Raw genomic sequence first — 22,186 nt, 5'->3', positions numbered from 1 at the left:
GTCGTGCATTCACAGATCAGGTCAACACATCTCTACCTTTGCCAGGCTCAGGCATCTAAGCTATCCCCAGCATGTCCTGAGTGAGAAAAGCAGCTACCGGACGCTTTCTGTCGACATGGGCAACCAGGAGGCTAAGCAAAAGAAAGCTGCAGCAGCATCCGGTAATGGAAGCCACCCTTCTCTGGATGAAGGATGGAGAGAAGGAGGAGGGGATATGACAAAAAAGGGAGGAAAAAAACTCCACGGTAAGCACGGAGGTAAAGGAGCAGGTGGCAGCACAGCAGGAGGGGGGGTGTATGGCACAGGACCAGGCAAGAAGAAAAACAAAACTGAGACCAAGCCCTCTGTTTTCTCCATCCGCAAGAGAAAGAACAACTTGAAGGGAAAAGGAGACACATCAGTTACAGGCTCAAAAGAGGATGTTTTAGCATTTCAACATGAAGAACTGGACAACCCTAAAACACCTGATTTGTCTGCGGATGAGCTCGGACAGTCAGATACTGAGGCTGCTTTTCCTGAAAAGAAAAATAAACAAGACAGAAAAGATGGAGAAGAAGGAGAGAAAAAGCATGAGATGCAGCAAAAAACCTCAACTGCAGCAGCCTCTCCTACTGAGAATGGAGGGCACAAGGGAGGGAGCTCGGGTTCAGACACAGATATTTACAGCTTCCACTCGGCAGCTGACCATGAGGATCTGCTCGCAGACATCCAACTTACCATAAGGCTGCAGCACCAACAGCAGCAGGGGATGGTAACATCAAATGTGGAAACACGGGGTGGGGTAGACAGGGGTCTGAGCTGGGAAGAAGGAAAAATGAAGAAGCAGAGTAACGGAGTAATTAAATTATCTCCTCCTGAGATTCTTGACATGACTCCAGAATTAGAACTGGGGTCTGATGCCCTGTCATTCTTGGAAACAAGAATTCTGTCCAGCTCTTTCAGGCTCATAGAGCAGCATCAAACACTACACCTCCACACAGAGGTGAACAAGAAGACGGAGGAGGAGGAGGTGAAGTTGGAGCTTGATGGGAAGGAACAGACAGAGCATGAAAGAGGGAGAGAAACCTCTCTTTGTGTTGCTACAGGCACAAAAGACCAGTATGTCTTGGTACAGCAGCTCCCCCACACAACTGTCACTATGACATCTGAACAGGGGACAGCATTTACCCCAGTCACCATGACAACCAGTGGTAACAGCATCCCTCATCACACATTTGACAGCACTGGGAAAACCCCAGATGAAGAAGAAAAAGCAAAAGGTAAATCCCCAAAGAAGAAGGGGCCTGGGGTGGAGGTGGAGCTCAGTCCTCCACCCATAGACAACAGAAGTCCTGAAACCACTAAGAGGCTGAAAGCAGGGATCCTGTGTGAGGAAGGTGAGGGGCAGATGGGCTCAGTTACTAGTGTAGAGTCACTTGAGGACTGCCTAAGTTCTGACCTCAACCATTCTGCTACTACCAGGACCAGTGCCTCCACCAAGCAGTGCAGAAGGAGCAGTATCTGCTTCACTACTCTGCCCCAAGAGAGCCCCACACTGGCCAAAAGACTTCTCAGGTCCATCCACTCCTCTACCTCCTCGAGCCCTGTGGTGAAACCCTACCCTCCTATTTTCCCCTCATACATAAAGACAACCACCAGGCAACTCAGCTCTCCAGGATACTCCCCAGTCCTGTCCCCCTCCCACAGCCCCCTGTCCCCGCGCAGAGCCCATCATCACCTCCCCAGGTACCTGTGTTGTGTCTGCATGTCACTGGTTTTTATTTTACTTGATACAATGGTTTTTAAGAGAAAGTTGGATTAGGTCTATATGCGTAGCATGGAAGCTTAATTCCACATTATTACAACTTAAACTTTATTTAATCATTTAATAACATTAACAAGCCAGTTGCTGAGGTCTTTATATATAGCAGTTTTCAGGCAAGAAACACAGACAAACCTACCTCCAGAATTTAGGGCAGAGCCACTTCCTGCTTCGGTTTTGACCTAAAGTACTAGCCATACCTGTGTCATGATGGGATATTATCAAGTGTGCTCACTTTCACATTGACCTCCAAATAAAGTTCTTAAGCTCATCTGGAATAACATATCATTTACTACTTGTTTTTTTCCCAGTCACATAAAATCAGACACATTGCAATGTCCCCATCTCCCCTCTTACTAAAAGTGTCAGCAGTGTTGCCAAGTTGTGACTCACTATTTGGGAAGGTGTTAAGTGCCGCATCAATTAAATAGAGCCATTTAACAGAGCCATTTTGTAAACAAGCTTCTAAGTTGGAGATGGTATACTTAGACCTGTCTCAAAGTAGTTGAGGTAATATCTGTAATAATAGAAAGCAAATTTGTTTAACAATAGCAGTGATAGAACAAATACAGCAGTGTGTAAGGAGTTATACCCCTCTGTAATCCCCTTTAATTATCTCCACGAGGACAATTTGGACAGTAGCAACAGACGTTACGGTCATTGTTAGCTGTTTTGTTTTTAGTAAAATGACATATTTATATTGTTAATAAGGGTAAGGTTAAGAATAATCACACTGAAAATAAGCATGATGTCTCACCTGGTTTAATTTCAAAGTACATATGTACAAATGGAAACAACTGACTGCTTTAACAAGAAGCTGCTCCTCAAGTTTAATTGTATAATCCACTGTCAAAGAAAAGCACAATAGAAATGTGATTGTTGGCAGGATGATGGCCGATGGTCACCAGGCCCGCAGACAGCGCTCTCTAAGCCTAGCTGGGCCTCTGAGCCGCTCAGCCGACTGGACGGATGAGCTGGAGAAAAGGCTGAGGAGCAGAGAGGAGGACGGAGGAGGGTCTTGTGGTTCGGGAGAATATCTGGTAGGATACAGAGGAGGAGGCAGCCAGCCCATATGTGCAACAAGAAGATCTTCCTGTGGACAGGTCTCAACCTGTGGCTTTCAGGATGTCTTTACAGGTAAGTACAGAGTTACTTTCAGACCTGAATGTGTTATTTCTGCATTTCATGAAGAGCAGCTACAGTAGCAGCACTCCGGCCAGGTGTGGCCCAGGAGCAAGAAGTTTATGGGTTTGATTCCTGGGCCTAGGGCCTTTCTGTGTGGATTTTGCATGTTCTCCCTCTTACAACAGGGTAGTCCGGGTTCCTCTGACAGTCCAAAGACCTGCATGTTTGGGTTAATTGGTGGCTCTAAATTGCCTGTGATTGTGAATGGTTCTGTGTCACTGTATATGTCTGCCCTGTGATAGAGTGGCAAGCTGTCGAGGGTTAACCCTGTCCTAGCCTGAGATGCCAGCTGGGATTCGCTCCAGCACCCTCATGGATAAGCAGTTGAAAATTTAATGAAGCCTTTTAAATGTTCTAAATATAGATGTTGAGCATTGTCACAGAGAGACAGCTTCAATGTCAAGCAGCTTGTTATCTGTAAAATGTCCAAAAAGTGTCCAAAAGTTTGGACACACCTTCTCTTTCAAATTAATAGGAAATTGTGTCCAAACTTTTGGCCTGTACTGTATTCATTTAGCTGGAGACAAGCTCAACCTTTGATCCTTTGATTTTCCCTCTTTAGTTCCTTTACTGTTTGTGATTTTGAGTAGGCCAAATATTAGTAGTAGCCAGTGATCCTATGTTATAGCCAGAGTAGCAGTCTGGCAGTGTGAGCTCTGTTATCTTACAATGAACTCCAGGCCATCTATCTAAAAGTACGGAAGCTGGTTATCTGTTCGCTTATTTATGTGTCTGCTATTCTACAGAGTGGAAACCAGTTAATGCTGTGCAGATCAGAGACAATGGACATACAAGGATTGGTTCCACGTGCGACATGGCATAGATTGGCAGGCAAATGATTGCATTCACAGGCATATGTTGGAAATGCATGTTTCCAGATGACCTCTTGTCCTGTCAGACTTACCCCTCTACTCTGATGTGGTAGCCACTTCTTATTATCATGAACCCTGTTCATCAGTGGCGTGCACAGGTAGACACTAGGTGATGCTATAGCACCTGCCCTTTGCCCTTTGGACCAAGGAAGTGCCCTTTTGAAATTTAGTTTTCTATTTCTTTTAAACAGCGTATCTGGTCCATGCTGACACAATCATCTATAAATGCTCAACGATTAATAGCGTGTGATAATAATGCTGCCCCCCTCCAGCACACACCTCTCTTCCTTTGTCAACATGAACCCTGATTTATCCAGATAAAACATTGTGCGGTCATCAGAAGCTTTAAAGACTTGGCAACTTGGCTGCACTCTTCTCTCCTCACTTCAAAATGACAGTTTCTATACTTCTTTTGTTCTTACAGGAACGAACATATTTTTCTTATCTTGCCTCCAGTACACTGATATTTTGTTTTTTGTCTTCTAACTTGCTAAAAACCTCTCCATGTGTGTTTATTCCAGAGAGATAAAACAAAAGAAATTGACTGATCAGTGCCATAGTCCAATTGAAAGGTCAAGTATTTTTTATCAACATATTGACATAAATAGATGCGCAATTACGTTCAACATGTGCTGTCTGTAATGTTTTGGTTTTTTTTTAAATCTCACACTGTTATAATAAGACAGCCACACAAAGTCCCTTTATTTTTCATTGAGCACCTGCCCCCCAAAATGTCTGTGCATGTCACTGCTGTTCATTGTCCTAGACCAAATATCAGTTGTCTTTAACATCACATCCACAGCCCACAATGCCACTCAGAGACCGAAGAACTTATGTGATATACTGGATGGAGAACTCTGACACCAGTACCGTAACAGCGGTTTGTTACTGTGGTAGCAAAAAAAAAAAAACATCCTCCAAAACTGTTTAACTCCTGTCCTTCACATTTTTACCAGTGAAGTGTGCTTGATGCAAATCAAAACAAAAGATCCAGTGAGAGACTGTGGTTCTCAGATAATTTGAATTTATTGTCAAGAAATGAAAACAAGAACTCAATAGGTTTTTGCTGTACTACCTTCCATGAAATTTTTTTCCATGACATGAACTAATGTCAAACCAAAGATAATTAAGAACAGTCTGCCAATGTCTGTGTGTGTGTGTGTGTGTGTGTGTGTGTGTGTGTGTGTGTGTGTGTGTGAGAGAGTGAGTATGAGTATGTCTGTGTTTTTATGTGTCCGTGTCAGTTGATACACTGCTGAGATATCAGAAGAGTCTGTGCCTGTGTGCGAGTGTGTGCTTTTGGGGGATGAGTTGAAAGAAGTTTTGAAAGATATTCCTATTTCAATTTGACCTGATAACAATGAGGATGGCCCATTAAATACTTTTTTATGTAGCTCATCTATCCTCCCCTAGTTGTGTCGTCCATGTACAGTAAATTAGTTCTTACAACCTCAGTGAACATTATGAACAACACAAGCATACCAGAGAATCTGGGACCTTCTAGAGACACTGAATGTGCCACATGGGTTGTGTGAAGTTTTCAAATTGACACAAGAAGCATCCATATGCTAGCTGTTCACACAGCTTTTTTGATCTGTCATTGCACACATTCAGGTCGAACCTTGCTGGAGAAGCTGTTCCTACAGCAGCAAGAGGAGGAGCCAGAGGAGGCTGAGAAGCTGTGCTCCAGGATCTTGGCCATGGGCATCCTGCTACCGTTCACTGACTGCTTCAGAGAGCAGCTGGGTGGCAGCCCCACCCACATCACCACAACACCATTAGCCAAGTTTGATGTAAGTAACACCCAACTCAGATATGTTTGCTGTGAGTTACTAATTTCACAATTCCATATATTTTGAAGTCAAAGTTGAGTTTAATTAGTTTTGAACCACCTTTCCCTTGTTTCTCATGCTATTCTTAATTGGTTGTAATTACAATCTCCAGCATGACCAGTTGTATACATGGGCAGCAGTTAACCAGCCACCACACTCACAGGACCCCCTTGACGGGAGGTTTCCAGTGCAAATCAACAGGGGAAGACTTGGATTTAAATCGCCCGAGGCTGGTAATATGCTATACATACAGCTCATTCTTAAACTCACTTCCCTTTTATCATTTTTGTGCTGTTTTACTTATGTTCATGTTTAAACTATTAATGTTTATTGAAGAGGATTAAATACCACTGTGAATTTAGATCTTATGGAAACTCAAAACATTGACAAAGCATGGACATTATGTGTGAGACACGTGTTTTCAGTCTTCACAGTCCCTCAACAACCAATATCCTGTTGGTGATCAGAGACAATAATTTGATGTGCTCTTTTGGGTGAAGATTGATTCCAACTGCTTAAGCAAAAGGAAAACATTCCTTCAGTTTTATGCAGGGACTCTGACCTTTGCTTTGTTTCCTCTCTCTCTGTCCTATCTTCTCCTGAATGGGATTTCTTCATATAGAAGACAATCAAGGTGTGTAGTAATTTCTGTAAACGCTTAAGAAAAATATTATAATCACTACTTTAATCACCTCCAGGGTGTTTAACCGTTTCTTCTGTTGTATTGTATTTACGGAACTGCAGAGAACCAAGAAGCCATCTTGAGCCAACAACAGATGGCAGATGACCAGGACTCTCTGGTCAGTGACATTACTGGTTACTGTATTTTTGAGTCATTTTTGAGCCACAACAAGCTATGAGTTTCTACTAACACTTTATGGAATTGCATCTCTCCCAAATGTGATGAAGATTTCTTTGATTGTTGTCCATTGTAGGATATTCTACAATAACAAAACCTTTAGCTATTCTATTAATCTGCAGTGTTTATGTTTATGGGGCTTAAGAAAAACATTTTAAAGAGTCAAAACATAGAATATTATACATAGATAGTGAAAAGGCCATAATTCTGATCTAAACATAATGTGAGCCAAATATAAAATATTAGCTGTTATTGACAGTTGTGTGGCTACATTACATGTTTCTGATGTTCTTCAGTCATAGAAGACAATCAGAGTAGTCAGAGCTCCTGGGTCAGAACCCCCGTGTCTAATGTTGAAGCTGTACATATTCACCAGTTTCATAACAATGTATTCTGTTTGAGATGGCTTCATATGTACACACATACAGTATACAGTCTGTCTTCAGAGGTCTGACGGTCCAAACGGGTCAATATTTAACACTGTGGATCAGTCTCTTCTTGATTTAAATAGACATTTGTTATGGCCATTGTCCCCCATGGCAGGAGGAACATGTCCTTCCCTCAAAACTGAAAGAAAAGCACATTAATGTCATCCAGCAGCTGGAACAAACCATTGAGGACCTCAAGACTAAGATTGCTGAGCTTGAGCGACAGCCCCCTCTGCTGGAAAGGGGCAACATCATAACCTCTACAACCACAGATAAGGAATGTGGGAGAGGGGAGGGCGCAGTGAGGGCTGTTTGTGATGCTCACCTGCAGACAGAGTCAGCTTCCTACCTGGACTGCCTTGAGGTCAAGTCAGTCCAGACATCACCCATGGAAGACAGCTTTAAGTTCAGAGTGTCGTCGACTGAGTCAACTGCATGGAATGGCTCTCTACAGCACAGGCAAGATGGTTGCCAGTGTTCCTGTCAGCAGCAGCCCCCTGCTCTTACAGAAGAAGCAGTGTGTCCTCATACAAGGCAAAATATGGTCCCTCCTCCTGTATCACTTCCTCCCCCTCCATCCTTATCAGTAGGCTCAATGTTAGCTCCTCCACCACCACCTCCTCCTCCGCCTCTTCCCACTGGCTTTGTCCCAACCCCACCTCCTCCTCCTCTCGTTCCTGCTGGCCTTGTCCCACCCCACCTCCTCCTCCTCCTCTTCCTTCCCTACCTGGTGGCTCTGTCCCACCCCCACCTCCTCCTCCTCTTCCTTCCCTACCTGGTGGCTCTGTCCCACCCCCTCCTCCTCCTCCTCTTCCTTCCCTACCTGGTGGCTCTGTCCCACCCCCTCCTCCTCCTCCTCTTCCTTCCCTACCTGGTGGCTCTGTCCCACCCCCTCCTCCTCCTCCTCTTCCTTCCCTACCTGGTGGCTCTGTCCCACCCCCTCCTCCTCCTCCTCTTCCTTCCCTACCTGGTGGCTCTGTCCCACCCCCACCTCCTCCTCCTCTTCCTTCCCTACCTGGTGGCTCTGTCCCACCCCCACCTCCTCCTCCTCTTCCTTCCCTACCTGGTGGCTCTGTCCCCTGCCCACCCCCACCTCTTCCAGCTGACATTGGCCCTTCCCCACCTCCTCCTCCTCCATTACCAGGTCTTGGAGGCCCTTGTCATCCTTTACCTCCAGGATGTGGGCCTCCTCTTCCTCCACCTCATCCACCAGGAGCCATCTGTGTTCCACCAGCTCTTCCAGGGGCCCTCGGCTCATTGCCTCCTCCACTGCCTTTGGGGCTGTATGCTCTGGGTGTGACTCAGGAGAAACCACCTAGGAAGGCTGTTGTGGAGCCACCCAGACCCATGAAGCCACTCTACTGGACCAGGATCCAGCTGCACACCAAAAGGTAAACATATGAAGAATTAACTGTACCCATGAATGCTTTTACACCATGTTTATTTATTTACTTGCATCTAAGATCTAAGTATCATGTGTTGTAGATAGATCTAGATATGTGAAGGATGAGAGAGAAAGGCTTTTCAACAATTTGGTGCAGGAATCGTAATCTGAAAAAGATGGTTGCATTTATTCTATGTTTGTTTTTGTTTTTTGTTTAATTTCATGAAATTTTTGTTGGTTTTCTGAATCACAAATTACCCTTACCGTAAAAAGAAAGACTGAACGCTTATTAACCACTATTTGCCCTAGTAAGCCACATATGGTGCTGTACATGGGCAGCAGGACATTGTGTGTGGGTCTGCCTCAAAATAAACCACAAAATGCATGTTTATGTCAATAGAGGAAGTGTTTCAGAAACAGTTCATGGCGTGTGATACTCACATAACACATTTTCAGTAGAGGCTATTTGAGAGTATGGGATTGAATTCACAGAGTTTAGAAATGTCTCATTTTGCATCTATGTCAGACCAAAAAAAAGTATATCTTTTGAGGCCCCGTTAATATTTGCCTTGAAAGTACTTACCCTGAAGATAATGTTTGATTGCATGTAACTTGTTTTCAATTTTCTCGTTTTTCAGAGACCTTTGTTCTTCATTGGTGTGGGAAACAATTGAAGAGCCCCATGTAGATTTTGAGGAGTTTGTAAGGTTGTTCTCAAAAACAGCTGTAAAGGAAAAGAAGCAACCCCTTTCTGACACCATCACAAAGTCCAAGGCCCGACAGGTCAGTGTCGTACAGTGGGCAAAAATAGTCTTGTAAAACTAACAAAATGCTTGGTCTAAGGATTAGTTAATTTCAGGTAGAATAAAGGGTTCTAATGACTAACCTAAACATTGACCCTGGTCTCATTGTGCCTGTCAGGACAAGACAGCACATGCAACGAAACCCAGAAGACAGTTTGTGACAGATGTACAGTCAGGTTGTATTCAAAGCCTGTTTATGTGTATAGTTAAAAAAAGCATAAATGCAAAAAATAGAACATATAATTTTATCATCAAATCGAAATGATTAGCTTTGTTAAGTTTGAAAACTTCTTCACATTTGCATTTCTTCAGCAAAAGAGACAAAGAAACTTTGCTCGGGTGGTATAATAAATTACAACACACACAGTTCATTATCTTTCATTGCAGTTGATTAGCCCAACAGTAATAACTACTAACTAAATGTAAACATGGATACTAGAATCCATGCTAGAATACTAGAATCAGCATATTCAGGGAGAGCAGCAGTTATTACAGTTATTATATTGTGTCATAGAATATGGACATTGTTTATCTACAGACCATGCAAATTGTGCACTGGCACAGCAAAAATCCTTAAACCTACAGTGTTCACACCACATGGGAGTGTTTGAGTCTGACCATGTATGAGTCTGTTTTCAGGTTGTGAAGCTCCTAAACAACAAGCGCTCTCAGGCTGTAGGGATACTCATGTCCTCTCTCCACCTTGATATGAGAGATATCCAGCATGGTGAGTTCATCAGTGTTAGTTGTCCAGTGCGGTAGCTATTTACTCACATATAGGAAAACAAGTCTTCAAGATACATAAGATTTTATATTTTTTCACTTTTCCATCATCACCTGTCAGCAGTGGTGAACAATTATCCTGCTCTGTCTATGTCTCCCTCTCTGTCTCTCAGCCGTCCTGAACTTGGACAACACTGTAGTGGATTTGGAGACTCTGCAAGCCTTGTATGAGAATGTGAGCTACATACATAGTTTGCGTTGTCTTTCTAGTAATATAATGTTACCTGTCACAGTTTTTAGCATTTCAAAGTTATTCTGCATGAATGGAAGAATCATTCTCCAAACTGTGGAGTATATAGTGATCACCTGCATGTCACAACGCAACTAAATGCCAGTATTACCAGTTCGTGTCTTCTACTATCAATTCTATAATCTGAACAAATGCGCAGATTCACCAAGTGTCAGTGTGTGCTTATTGGGTTTGCATGTGCTGAGTGGAACACGGTGGATGATCAGTGAGAAAATGGGGTTCAGGTAACTGTGGAGAAAGTGAAGAGTCTGTACAGTCTATCATATGTATGTGTGTCTGTATCTGTTGTATCTATACTCTCCAGTGTTGTGATGTGCTCACCAAAAATGGACTGTGGGAATGAGGAACAAGATGGACTCAATGTACTGTATCTCTCCCACAGAGAGCCCAGCAGGATGAGCTAGACAAGATCGAAAAGCACATCAAGTCCACTAAAGATAAAGAGAATGCCAAACCCCTAGACAAACCTGAGCAGTGAGTTCTTTCTCTCCCCTTTCATCAGTGACTGGTCAAATGTTGTATGTCACTCACAAGGCACAATGACAGTCAGTACAGGGATGGAAGGAGCAGCATGCCTTTGTTGTGTTTTGCAGGTTCCTCTACCAGCTCTCTGTGATTCCAAACTTCTCAGGCAGAGTTTTCTGCATCCTCTTCCAGTCCAGCTTCTCTGAATGCATCACATCTATAACTAGGAAATTGGACACACTGCAGAGGGTATGCAAGGTGAGTAAAATGCCATCTGTTACTGAACACTTAAGTCAGCACAGTATTATATGTCTTTTATGTCTTTTGTTCAGTGTGTAGCAGTGACTACGTCTTGTTTCAGCACTGCTTTGTGCTGTATGATGGATGTTTTAATACAGGAACGTGTCCCTTGCAGTTTTTACCGTCCAAAAACAATGTTAGACTATATTAAATGGAGATGGGTTAATCAAGCACTAGCACCAAGCGGAACCTGGCATTCAAACTGAACCCTGTTTCCCTTTAGACTACCAGCTTACCAGCTCATCGATTGGCTCTGCCGTTTCTTCCTAACGTGTGATTGGTCGTCCCCGCTGTCACTCCATCTGGTTGTAAACAACACCTGGACTTGCACACCGATGTTTGGCTAGATGATCAGGAGTGCGTGTTTGTGGAAAAGTGACAACTTTGTATTTAAAAGCCTCTAGGCTGTAGTTTTATACATATTATACATATACGTATTGCTTTGAGTTGCAGGGTAGATATCGGGGCACTGTTCAGGCAGTTCCATGTTCCCTTACTCTGGTCAGTTGTGTCCCCCCCAACTCTGAAATCAAAATTTCGTCCCTGTTTTAATGTTTTGGGTTTTGTTGCATTTATGTATCTCCAGGTCTCTGTTAGATTTCTCTGTCTCTAGCCCCTTTCTCTCCATTCCTTCACATCCTCAGGCCTTACAAGAAGGTGAGACAGTGAAGCAGGTTCTAGGTCTGGTTCTGGCCTTTGGTAACTTTATGAATGGTGGTAATCGAACCAGAGGCCAAGCTGATGGCTTCACCCTTGACATCTTACCCAAACTCAAAGATGTCAAAAGCAGTGTGAGTAAAGTTTATACATTTATAAGTAAGGATAATGTGTGGAATAGAAAAGACAACATCACAATGACCTTTAAAACTTAATCACTAGAAATGCTTGTAAAGAACTTCTTTAATCCTGTAAATGTACGTGTTTTTGTTTCCTTTCCAACTGCAGGACAGCACAAAAAGTCTCCTGTCTTATATTGTTGCATACTACCTCAGACACTTTGATGAGGTGAGTTGCTCTGCTGCCATACTTCCTCTCCTCCTTTCTTCCCATGTATCTGTTTTATGTATTTTTTTCTTATTGTGTTTCCCTTCAAGTGAATTCTCATATTACACTTCCTATTATATCAAAGCAAAGAGAAAAGCGAACCAAGGGATGAATCCATCCAAATTAATATTTAAAAATAAAAATTAATAATAAAATTATGTGTACGGTTTAGAAAAGAAAATCAGGCATGAGTGTCATAATTATTCATGCCATGATGTTATTGTGTGCGTGTCACTAGGATGCTGGCAGGGAGACATGCCTGTATCCTCTCCCTGAGCCTCATGATCTGTTCCAGGCTTCACAAATGAAATTTGAAGACTTTCATAAAGACCTGACTCGACTTCGGAAGGACCTCAGAGGTAAACGCAAGCACACACATAAATTTTGCTCAACTGATTAGAAAACCCTGGAGGGAGGTTCAGCAAACCAGCTCTGGACACAGCTGTGAGGTGGAAGCTAGGGGTGGGGTAAAAAGTCGATTGTTGGATGCATCGCAATTCTTTCTTGAAAGCTCAATTCTCGACGGAGAAAGATCAGTAATCGGAAATTTAAAAGTCAATCCTTACCTTTCACTTTAACTTTGTAAAATGGGCCGCATGTATCTACCTATAGAGACAGAGCGCATTTAAGCCCCGCCCAGACCAGAGGAAAAAAAAAAAATCACGTCTCCATTGGCTTTGAATTGTGTGAGGGTGTCTCTTGTCACTCTTCGTTTACCAGCAAACACAAACAAATACCCAAAAGCTGCTGTGTGGTATAGTGCACTACCGAGTAACCAGTCGGTTGGTGTATGGGTGATCCCAACTTGAATCCACTCACTTAAAAAAGTTATGGGCATCCAAAGATCTGTAATTTCTCACTGTTGTGTGTGTATTGCTAATGGTTTCATTGTACCTTTTTTCCTCTTGTACAGCGAGCGTGATAAAATACTAATTTGACAATTTTGAAATAATGTTTTAAACTAAATACTAGACATTGTTTTTTTATTTTTATTATTGTGCCGCCAATCGTTTTCCCCTCCGTGGGCGTGTCTTTCAGAGTATGACGCATTGTGCTCTGTCTCTATTGGATGTTGAAGCGTCACGAAGATAGAACGTGCGCGTTGTGTTTTCAATCTTAGCTAGCCACCAGGCTAGGAGCTACACGTGAGCAAACAAAATGAATGCCGGCTGCTCCTGGCATTGTGAAGCATTTTAGCGTCCATGAAGCCGACGGAAAACTGGACATGGACAAGAGCCTCCTTTTGTTTTCTGTTTTTTTTTTTTTTTTTTTTTCAAATAACTTAAGTATATTGTCATGGTTAACCTTCCATTTTTTTTCACAAAATCCTGCCGGTGTTGTTAATAACAGGATAATAGAAGTAAATTCATGTGTTTATTTTAGTCATGGCTCTATACAAATATACACTATTTTAAAAGTTGCAAATAATCAGTTTGGAAATACATTCAAGCATCAAAATAAAATGCAAAACACTTTTTTAATTATTTTATTTTATTTGAAAGGGGCAGTGGATGTTGATGAACATCGAAATGCTGGATTATTGCCACAGCAAGTTTCCATCCTTCACTCCCTTGGCAAGTGTAGTGGATTAACATTTAAAATTTTGATCTATCAATAATTGCTTTATCGTGTAATCTGAGCCCTCTGAATCCTATTTGGATAAAATTGAATCATGAGATATTGAGAGATTCCCACCTCCAACAGAAGCTGATGTTGTGCCATACATTGTGTGGTGCACCTTCTGTTTAAGACTTTGTGTTGAGGGCTCTCTGTCCAGAGCCCAAGACCTTTTGTCAAGGATCATCTACCGAAAAACCTTGACCTTATGTCAAGCATCCTCTATCCAGGACCCTGGACCCTCTGTCTAAGACCTCTGTCCAGGTTTTGTGGACCCAAGACTCGCTGGCGAGGACTGTCCATCCAGGACTCCTTACAACTGAGAGCATGGTCAATTAATATTGTTTGGCTTAAACTAGAAAGCTCTGTGTGTAGTGTTTTGTAATGAGTGCCATGTTAACTTGTAATTTTGCTTGTAAGGTGAAAATGTCTTTGAGTTGAGGGTAGACAAATGGATGTATCACACTCTGAGCCTCAGCTTCAGTCATTTTGCTTTGTGGCTCATTTCATTCTGTTGGCAAGAGAAGATTGACATTTGATATCTTATCTACTAAGTGTGGCAGTTGATATGACTTCTTCGAGATTCACTTTTTGTTCTCACCAGAACAAGGCCATCTAATCACAAGAACATGCCAACATAATTACATTTTTCCTGCTGCTAACGTAAGTAGGTTTTGATCTAACTATTGTTTTCTTAATTTTGTCAGCTTGTACATCAGAAGTGGAAAAGGTGTGTAAAGTTTCAGATGAGGATAACTTGCAGCCTTTCAAAGATAACATGGAAGACTTCCTCACACAAGGTAACTGACAGAAACTATTAAAATTTTAAGACAGGTGCTCTGAATCAATTGCTGCTAATTTTGTTCCAGCTTCAGTTCTGCCAAAAACAGCATGAGCAAAGGGTGAAATTAACACAAAATACTGGTGAACTGGTTTTATTACAAAACTAGCTTACTTCAGCACATTTAGCTATTTCAGTTAGTAGACTTTTCTTTCGTTTACTCTCACCCTTTGATCTTTATAGTATCTAGTATTTTAATTTACTTGGGATATATCCTCAAATAAGCAACACTCATAAGTGTACAATTGGGCTAGATGATTTTGTTGGCTTGAGTCAAAGCATAATTATGTTTTGTCATCACTCAGGCGAGTAAGCTGCAAATGCAGTCCAAGGACAGCAGCCATAATATATTTCTACCCAGTGCCATGACTGGACCTTCAAGCCCCAAAAGTCACACGTGCTCCCTGGGAATTTTCCCAGGCCTCTGATTAGCCAGTCCAGGTGTGATCGCAGATAGAGTTTGCCAAGTCACATGATCCTTGGCTATAAGGATTTTCCCCCCATATATCAGGCCTTGGTTCTCACTCAAAAATCCTTTCTCTCTTTTTGTGAGGGCTTGGCTACTGCTTATGCCAGGGAGATGTAGATGCGTATGTTACAAGGTGGTGGCTCCTGCCAGCTGGGCCTTGTCACCTATAGCATGACTGGTCTGTCACGCTCTCCTTGGTCTATATTCTTCTCGGAGGGTGGATATACTGTGCTGTGGGGGGTGGTTGTCCTCTTTACACACTTGTCTTGGAATCCAGGAGTGTTTAGCTTTCCCATTGTGAGACATAAAATTAATGGTATGAGAGAGAATTAAAGGTTCTGGATTACAAGCCTGTTTGTCTGGATACCATGAGTGTGTCTCACCAGAATATCATTATTGCTATGGAAACGATCAAGAGCTAAGTTTGTTTTTGAATGACAACTTAAGTTATACCACATACAATAAGAAGGTCCTGTTCATTCTGATATTGACAATGGCCAGCTAGCCCTGGTGTAAGGTTATTTGTGATAAGATGTTGTCATCGTGAGACACTCACTCATGCTGATCAGAGATCCAAGGTTTTGTCCAAAATCTTACATTGAACTGTATGGTTGGCATACCTTCCAGGAAGGAAAAAAAATCTTCTTGCCCTCCCCCTTTTTGAAAGCAGACAGCAGAAGCTGTGTGAAACAAAGCCACTTTTTTGTTTGACCTTTTTCATTTATTCTTCCGTCCTTAGCAAAAAATGAACTGGAGACCCTAGAAGCTCAACTCAGCAACACTCACAAACTGTAAGGACAACCTTCTTTATTTGTTATATTTCAGCTATGCACCAATGCAAATACAAGCTCAGCTTATGTACACCACCAAGTGCAGAGGAGAGCCACTGACCAGTGCAATTCTGAAATCCAAAAGCCTGTGTTCCTTTTGTGTTGCAATTGTATTATTACATTCTTTTTTTCTGAGATAGTAGCACCCACCATTCCATACTGCATCTACCATGCTTTACCATAGAGATGCTTATAACCAGGTGAATATAAGTCTCTGTGTGTTCACCAGTAACAGTATGGGATTCTTCCCTGGGAATCCAATTTTTAAATCCTGTCTGCCAGAGTGTAGCAGGCTCTCATTTATTTTACTCACAGAAGCATCTGTCCTGCTGCTTCATCCATCTGCTTTTCCATCTCCGCAGTTCACTTCTGAGGCATGGTTAAAGTTCTCTTGGTTTCCCAGTTATCTCCATGACCAAGGCCCTTCTTTCTTAGTTAGTCGGTACATCTGGACAATAGGGCAATTTTAGGCATCTTTTCTGACATATATTGCAATTGTGATTTAATTGCAAATTAATTTTGTGCTTTTTCAAGTGCTTTTGGAGGTTTGCTCCATTTCTTGGTGTTGTGGCCCCCAGTTATTACTCTATAAAACATCAGATCACTTATTAATTGAGTTGATGAGTTCACAACATGTCTCAGACAGGAGGAGGATTTCTCAGTTCCAGAGTTACCTGATGTTCTTTTCTGAGACCTGGCTCCATGAGGGCATACTGGTACACAGTCCTAAAGGCAAACAGTGATGAAAGGCATTTCACAAATCGATCCGCGGAGGAGTGTCTATCCTATAAGACACTTTATGGGCCACTCAATTAATTGCTTGCCAAACTATAACTTGCTGTCAGCATCATTTAGACCATTTTATATACTGCAGGAATTCGAAAAAATCACTGTAATACTTGTCTACGTTTCAGGGTCAAATAACAAGGAAACTGCAGAATTTACAACAAATAGCTTCGCTGCACTTTCTTGATTGCAAGATCACCCTCTCTTTGTGATGGGTGACATGAACATATGCCACCTCACCTCCCAACTGAGTGTATACGCACTTGGCTGAGGCCACTTCAGATTGGGGAGCATGGAGATACACTCAATCCATTGCCCAGTAGGACTGACAAGGAAGAAAGCCATGTTTTTGCCATGGTCCTGATTCGCTGCATAATGTATTTTCTACATTGCCGCCTTTAGCGTTAATTTGCCCCTTCTGGACAGGGGAATAGTTCTAGTGGGTCTAAGCTTCTACCATTTTCCAGTCATTGAAGCTGCTGTGCTACTAGGAACACTCAAAGTTTGACCTGATTTATGTGGCATCTAGGTGTGAGTTAATCAAGTTCTAGACAAATCTCAAAGATAAGCAATCACAATTCAAGCAATCAGGAAGAATGAGCTGTAACTTTTTCTAAAGTTTGTCTAGGGTACTGAATAAAGTGAATGTTGATCAAGTGTAGTTTGTGTTCTCTTAGGTTCCTGGAGCTCACAATATTCTTCTCCGTGAAGGCCAAAGCAGGAGAGAAAGAAGTTACACCCAACACACTTTTCTGCATCTGGCATGAGTTCTCCTCTGACTTTAAGGACCAGTGGAAGAAGGAGAACAAGATCATTCTCAAGGAGAGGTAAGCGATCACATTTTCTTGCAGAATACTCCTGTAATCTTTCTTTCTTTCCTTCTTTGAATAGGCTGAAGTAATTTGAATGAATATTATCAGTCGTATTTACCAACAATACATGAATGTTAAACACTGAGAGTGTCAAATTGAGTGTGTATTTGTGATATTGTCTGTTGTGCAGGTTAAAAGCAGCAGAGGAATGTTTCCGTCAGGCTAAGGAGAAGGCTTCCTATAGCGTCAAACCTAAACACGCCTCTGGCATTGTAAGTTTCCTTTTTTTCCCCCATCAAGCACAGCATAAAAAAATCTGTCTGTTCATCTGAAGACTTATGACACTTTCTCATAGCTTCCTCTGCCACCTGACACTTCCTTACACCTACACACCCACCTATTCAAGGAATTAACCAAGCAGGTTTTATGGCAGCAGTGCAGTAATTGAAATCCTGAGATGAAAGCCAGGAAAAGAAATAGAAACCCACCATCAATTCTGTATTGATGAGACAGGTCAGAGGTCAAAGGAGAATGGTCAAACTGGTTGAGGCTTACAAGAAGATTACAGTTTTTTGATAGTCACTCTTTAAACCTAAGGTGAGAATAAAAGGTCCAGAGAAAAAGAACATGGAAGTGGAGGAGATGCAGTAATCAAGACACACATCAGGCTGTCTTTCTGCAAAACTGTTATGAGACTGTAGTGGACACAACAACACTGAACAGGCTGAAGACTGTAAAACATGATCTGTTCTGATGAATCTGGATTTCTCCTGGAGCAGTAGATGATGGGGTTAGAATTTTTCAACAGCATGAATCCATGAAGCCAATCTGTCATGTGTCAATGGAGACACATAGGACTCGGCTCACTGCAAGAAACTACCAGGTGTGCTGTGAAAGACCACCCAGCCTCACCTGACGGGCACTCCAAGGCTTAGTGTACCAATCGGGTGAAACTGGACAATCCTCCACGGCACACCTGACGGGCACTCCAAGGCTTAGTGTACCAATCGGGTGAAACTGGACAATCCTCCACGGCACACCTGACGGGCACTCCAAGGCTTAGTGTACCAATCGGGTGAAACTGGACAATCCTCCACGGCACACCTGACAACCCCCCGCAGCACATCCACACGGCACGGCACAGCAGTTGGGAATTGCTGCCTTGAAGAATATTCCCTGTAGGGCGGCGTCATTCCACCCTGAGTCAGCCGCCAGGGTCCAGAAATCCACAGAGTAATCTGCGACTGAACGGTTCCCTTGTCGCAGGCTGAGAAGTCGGCTGGAGGTGTTCCCACGATGGCAAGGGTGGTTGAACAATACCTTAAAGCGAACCTCAAAGTCACTATAAGTCCATAATCCAACATCTGAGCTAAAGTTTATTGCCTCCACCCAGGCCAATGATCAATCCCTCAAAAGTCCCACCACATACCGGATTAGTGCACACTGTAGCAAAAGTCTCACTTTTCTAAAGCCCCATAAAACGGTTAAGGGTCACTTATGTCTCTGTTCAGGGGTGCGACCTAGGTAGATGTAGCCCCATCAGGACGTGCTGCCACTTGGACCATTGAAGCGGCCAGATGAGCCATCTGCAGCGACAGCAAAGTTAAGTGGACCGAAAGGCTCTGGTTGCTTTCGACCAAAGCCCTTAGTACCTGGTCATGGGAGCCCTGGTGGGATAGAGCCTTCTGGACTGTGTCGACGGGATTCATTTAGGTGGCCGCACGGTTAGTACAAAGAACTGGATGCACAATGCCAACTCTTTCGGGAAACAAGGTTTATTTCTCCAACAAAAAAATCAGAGAGAGAAGATGAGAAGGTTTAGTGCCGATACTCAGGGAGGAAACCCAGGGAGACGGAGAGGCAGCTAGTCAAGGCGGGGAGCCGGTCAGCGATGTGTCAATGAGGAATGAACTGATGAACTGGCGAAGCATGGAGAGTTGGAGGTGGTGAGTCGTGGCAATCCAGAAGATGAGCAGCAGTTGGAGGTGAAACACAGGTGAGGTGATTATCCGGAGAGCCTGCCTTGACCAGCTGAGCAAACAAAAACAAAAACAAGGAGACAGACACAGACCCAACAACGTCCTCACTTCAATTCACATAAACAATGACTCTCTGAGGAAATCCATCCTCTTGTGGAATCTATGACACCAAGTATATTTGGCAACAAAGGGGGCACTAATAAGTGCCAGGATGGTATTTAATCAGAAAATCTATATTTCACATCAGACTGTGAACATTTTACAGTTGGCTATTGCTTTAATAGCCACACATGTTTATTGCTGTTTTTAGGTGCTGAAATTTAGATACAGCAGCAGTGGAGGAAAGTTAGAGGATTTTCTCAACTGCTGTACTTCTGTACAGTTCCCATGTACTTTACATGATGGCATTACACCTCACCAGGACTTTCTGTACTGTAGTCAATTCAAAAGGATGGACAGATAATTTAGAATGCATTGCCACTGACTTAAGCTTCTAAGATTGGAGTGAAATGGAAAAGATAGACCAGCTAGAGCAGCTGTTTTTCTATTAATTTCCCGTCACACAAATTTTTTGCAATTTCTTGCTAATGCCAAGGAGGATTATCTGGGTACAAACTGGTACTGTGGTACCTATCAAGACTGGGAAGACTTTTGTCAGGAAAAGATTGAAAACAGCATTGTTGCACTATGAATGACTCTTCAGACAGCGTTGTAAATCAACTTTATAGCTGTTTGGACACTTTTATTGAAATTTATATTCACTTGTTACTTATACTGACCAAACAAGCTGTAAGACTAAGTGTCCACCCCTTTCGTTCCTTTCCAGGGGCTTAAAATATCTAATCATCTAATTTTTGTGATGTGTCATTTCTGCAGAAAGCCAAGCTGGGCATGAAGATTTGACTCTTGGCAGTGAGCCAAAAAAAAAGAGAAAAAAGTATGAAGCGGACAGAAGAGTAAAAGGAAGAACAGCAGATGTGGATGGTGTGAAGTCAATGTGCAGCAGAGCGCTGGATCACTGATTTGTGTTTTTCGTGCTCTGTCTGTTGCCTCATCTTGCCTCCTCTCTGATTAATAACCGATTCCAAAACAGTTATGGAAGGATGCTGCTGCAGGGGCCAACTCTGCAGGGGTCGAGCTCTGGAGTTCCTGGAGTTTTGGATTAATTATCATCAGACATACGTTACACATGACAGGAATAACATCACACTATCTGTTCACTCTATTAACACACATTTATGGACAAAGAAAAAATCTGTGTCACAGCAGAGGGGCCATGCTGGGTTTGCCTGCAGCATGCCTACTCCGTAAACAAGAAAATAGCAAATGTATTATGTACAGTAATAATTATCAATAATCATTTTTCTGTGTTGTAACAGTTTTTGAATGACAGAGACCTGAAATGTCCATCATGCTCGGGGAATAAAAAGTGATCTGCATCCCTGGAGTAGGTTTCATAAACCCACAATCACAATTAAAGTGTCTCCATGAAGGCTATGACATTGAAAAGAGCCTCATATCGCCCTCTGTGTGGACAGCGGAAAAGAGAAAGACAAACTTGTATCCTTATATCTACTCTCTCTCTCAATTTCTGCTGCTTAGGGTCACAGGGTCAACCCTGAAGGATTGCTGGAGTCCATCCCAGTCAACATTCTGGACAAGGGCACATACACCCTGGACAGGTCCTAATATCCCCTAACTTTGATTTAAATAGTAGATTGAAGCTGCTTACAGTCTACTTTTTCCTTTTGTTGTTGTGGTTGTTTTTTTTTTTTTTTTTTTACTGTGATTCAATCTGAAACTAGTAAATGCCCCCTGATAAGATAAGATAAGATAAGATAAGATAGACTTTATTAATCCCTTGGGAGGTCTCCGTCAGGGAAATTGTTGTTCCAGCAGGTACAGCACCGACAAGAACAGTAAAAGAAAGCACACAGTTTGAAATATATAAACAACAAATGTACAACCAACATTTAACAACGAGAACAGATCTGGTGATTCCTCTTACATCCATTCCAAAGATTAATCTCAGCTCAGTGTTACGATATCAATAGTTGTCAGTAGTTATACACACTGTAATCTTCATGTGTACTTCTAGAGCGTTAACGACAGGAGAATGGCAACATCTCTATGGTCAGTTGGTTGTTACCTCCTCCATGGACATTTCATTCTTAGTCATATGAAGAACCTGTGGTGTGGAGAGCATTATTGATGAAATAATTGCACTTTATGTTAAATCTGTGTGAGCAGGTTTTGTTGAAGACCCACTTTTAATATTTTTTTAGAATATTTGTCTTAGTCCAACCACCTGAGAATCAAACCAGTCAGCTATCAATTCAACTCGGCCCTTTGCATTTTCAGACCTTCATCTGAACAAATTTAAGCTCTGGTTTTTGATCTATGCTGCCTAACTTTTGTAGGTGTCATTCTTGACCTAAGGATGTGAAAGCATCAGAACAAGGCAAGCTAGATCAGCCACAGTCATGACAGAGGGCTGGAGGGATGAGACTCATTCAGTGACTTTCCCGCTTATACAGGACACATGTTAATAATCATGGAAACAGCCATGTTGAAACTTGGTTTATCCCAAACAACAGTCATGAGCATGCCCTTCTGTGCATCATTATCTGTGTGGTCACATCTCAGCACACACTCTGTAGACTTTGGCACAGTGTTGCTTGTAGTCCTACATTCCAACTTTCCAGTCACACTCAGCCTCTCTACTTACATGTGGACTTTTAGTATATATTTTAGTGACATGCCAGGTATTCTGCAGAAAGTGTGTCTTTGTGTGTGTGCGCCTCTGTGGTTAACCACATTTTTGTGTATGAAGGATGCGCACAGTG

At 42.5% G+C, this 22,186-nt stretch overlaps 1 protein-coding gene across 1 annotated transcript; it reads left to right on the top strand.

Annotated features, from left to right (window-relative positions):
- Nucleotides 1-214: 214 nt before the first annotated feature.
- On the top strand, nt 215-20,243 carry fmn2b (formin 2b). Its single transcript, XM_029528411.1, has 21 exons — nt 215-576; nt 640-1,725; nt 2,688-2,938; nt 5,473-5,651; nt 5,803-5,923; nt 6,435-6,490; nt 7,093-7,403; nt 7,568-8,368; nt 9,000-9,144; nt 9,804-9,891; nt 10,061-10,122; nt 10,580-10,671; nt 10,791-10,920; nt 11,607-11,753; nt 11,908-11,967; nt 12,245-12,365; nt 14,331-14,423; nt 15,673-15,724; nt 17,227-17,376; nt 17,552-17,633; nt 20,217-20,243. Exons 1-21 carry the CDS (start codon nt 215-217, stop codon nt 20,241-20,243), a joined length of 4,416 nt encoding a protein of 1,471 aa, XP_029384271.1.
- Nucleotides 20,244-22,186: the final 1,943 nt, after the last annotated feature.

The sequence above is a fragment of the Echeneis naucrates genome, chromosome 19 (assembly GCF_900963305.1).
Source record: "Echeneis naucrates chromosome 19, fEcheNa1.1, whole genome shotgun sequence".
Taxonomy (NCBI): Eukaryota; Metazoa; Chordata; class Actinopteri; order Carangiformes; family Echeneidae; genus Echeneis; species Echeneis naucrates.
The sequence above is the reverse complement of the archived record's forward strand: the minus strand, read 5'-3'. Positions and strand labels throughout refer to the sequence as shown.

Bases quoted from the DNA above. Each gene is read 5' to 3' on its own strand.
- fmn2b (XM_029528411.1), top strand. From the start codon at position 215: ATGACAAAAAAGGGAGGAAAAAAACTCCACGGTAAGCACGGAGGTAAA. The intron at 17,377-17,551 runs GTAAGCGATCAC...TCTGTTGTGCAG, and splicing joins AAGATCATTCTCAAGGAGAG to GTTAAAAGCAGCAGAGGAAT. The intron at 17,634-20,216 runs GTAAGTTTCCTT...TCATTTCTGCAG, and splicing joins CTAAACACGCCTCTGGCATT to AAAGCCAAGCTGGGCATGAA.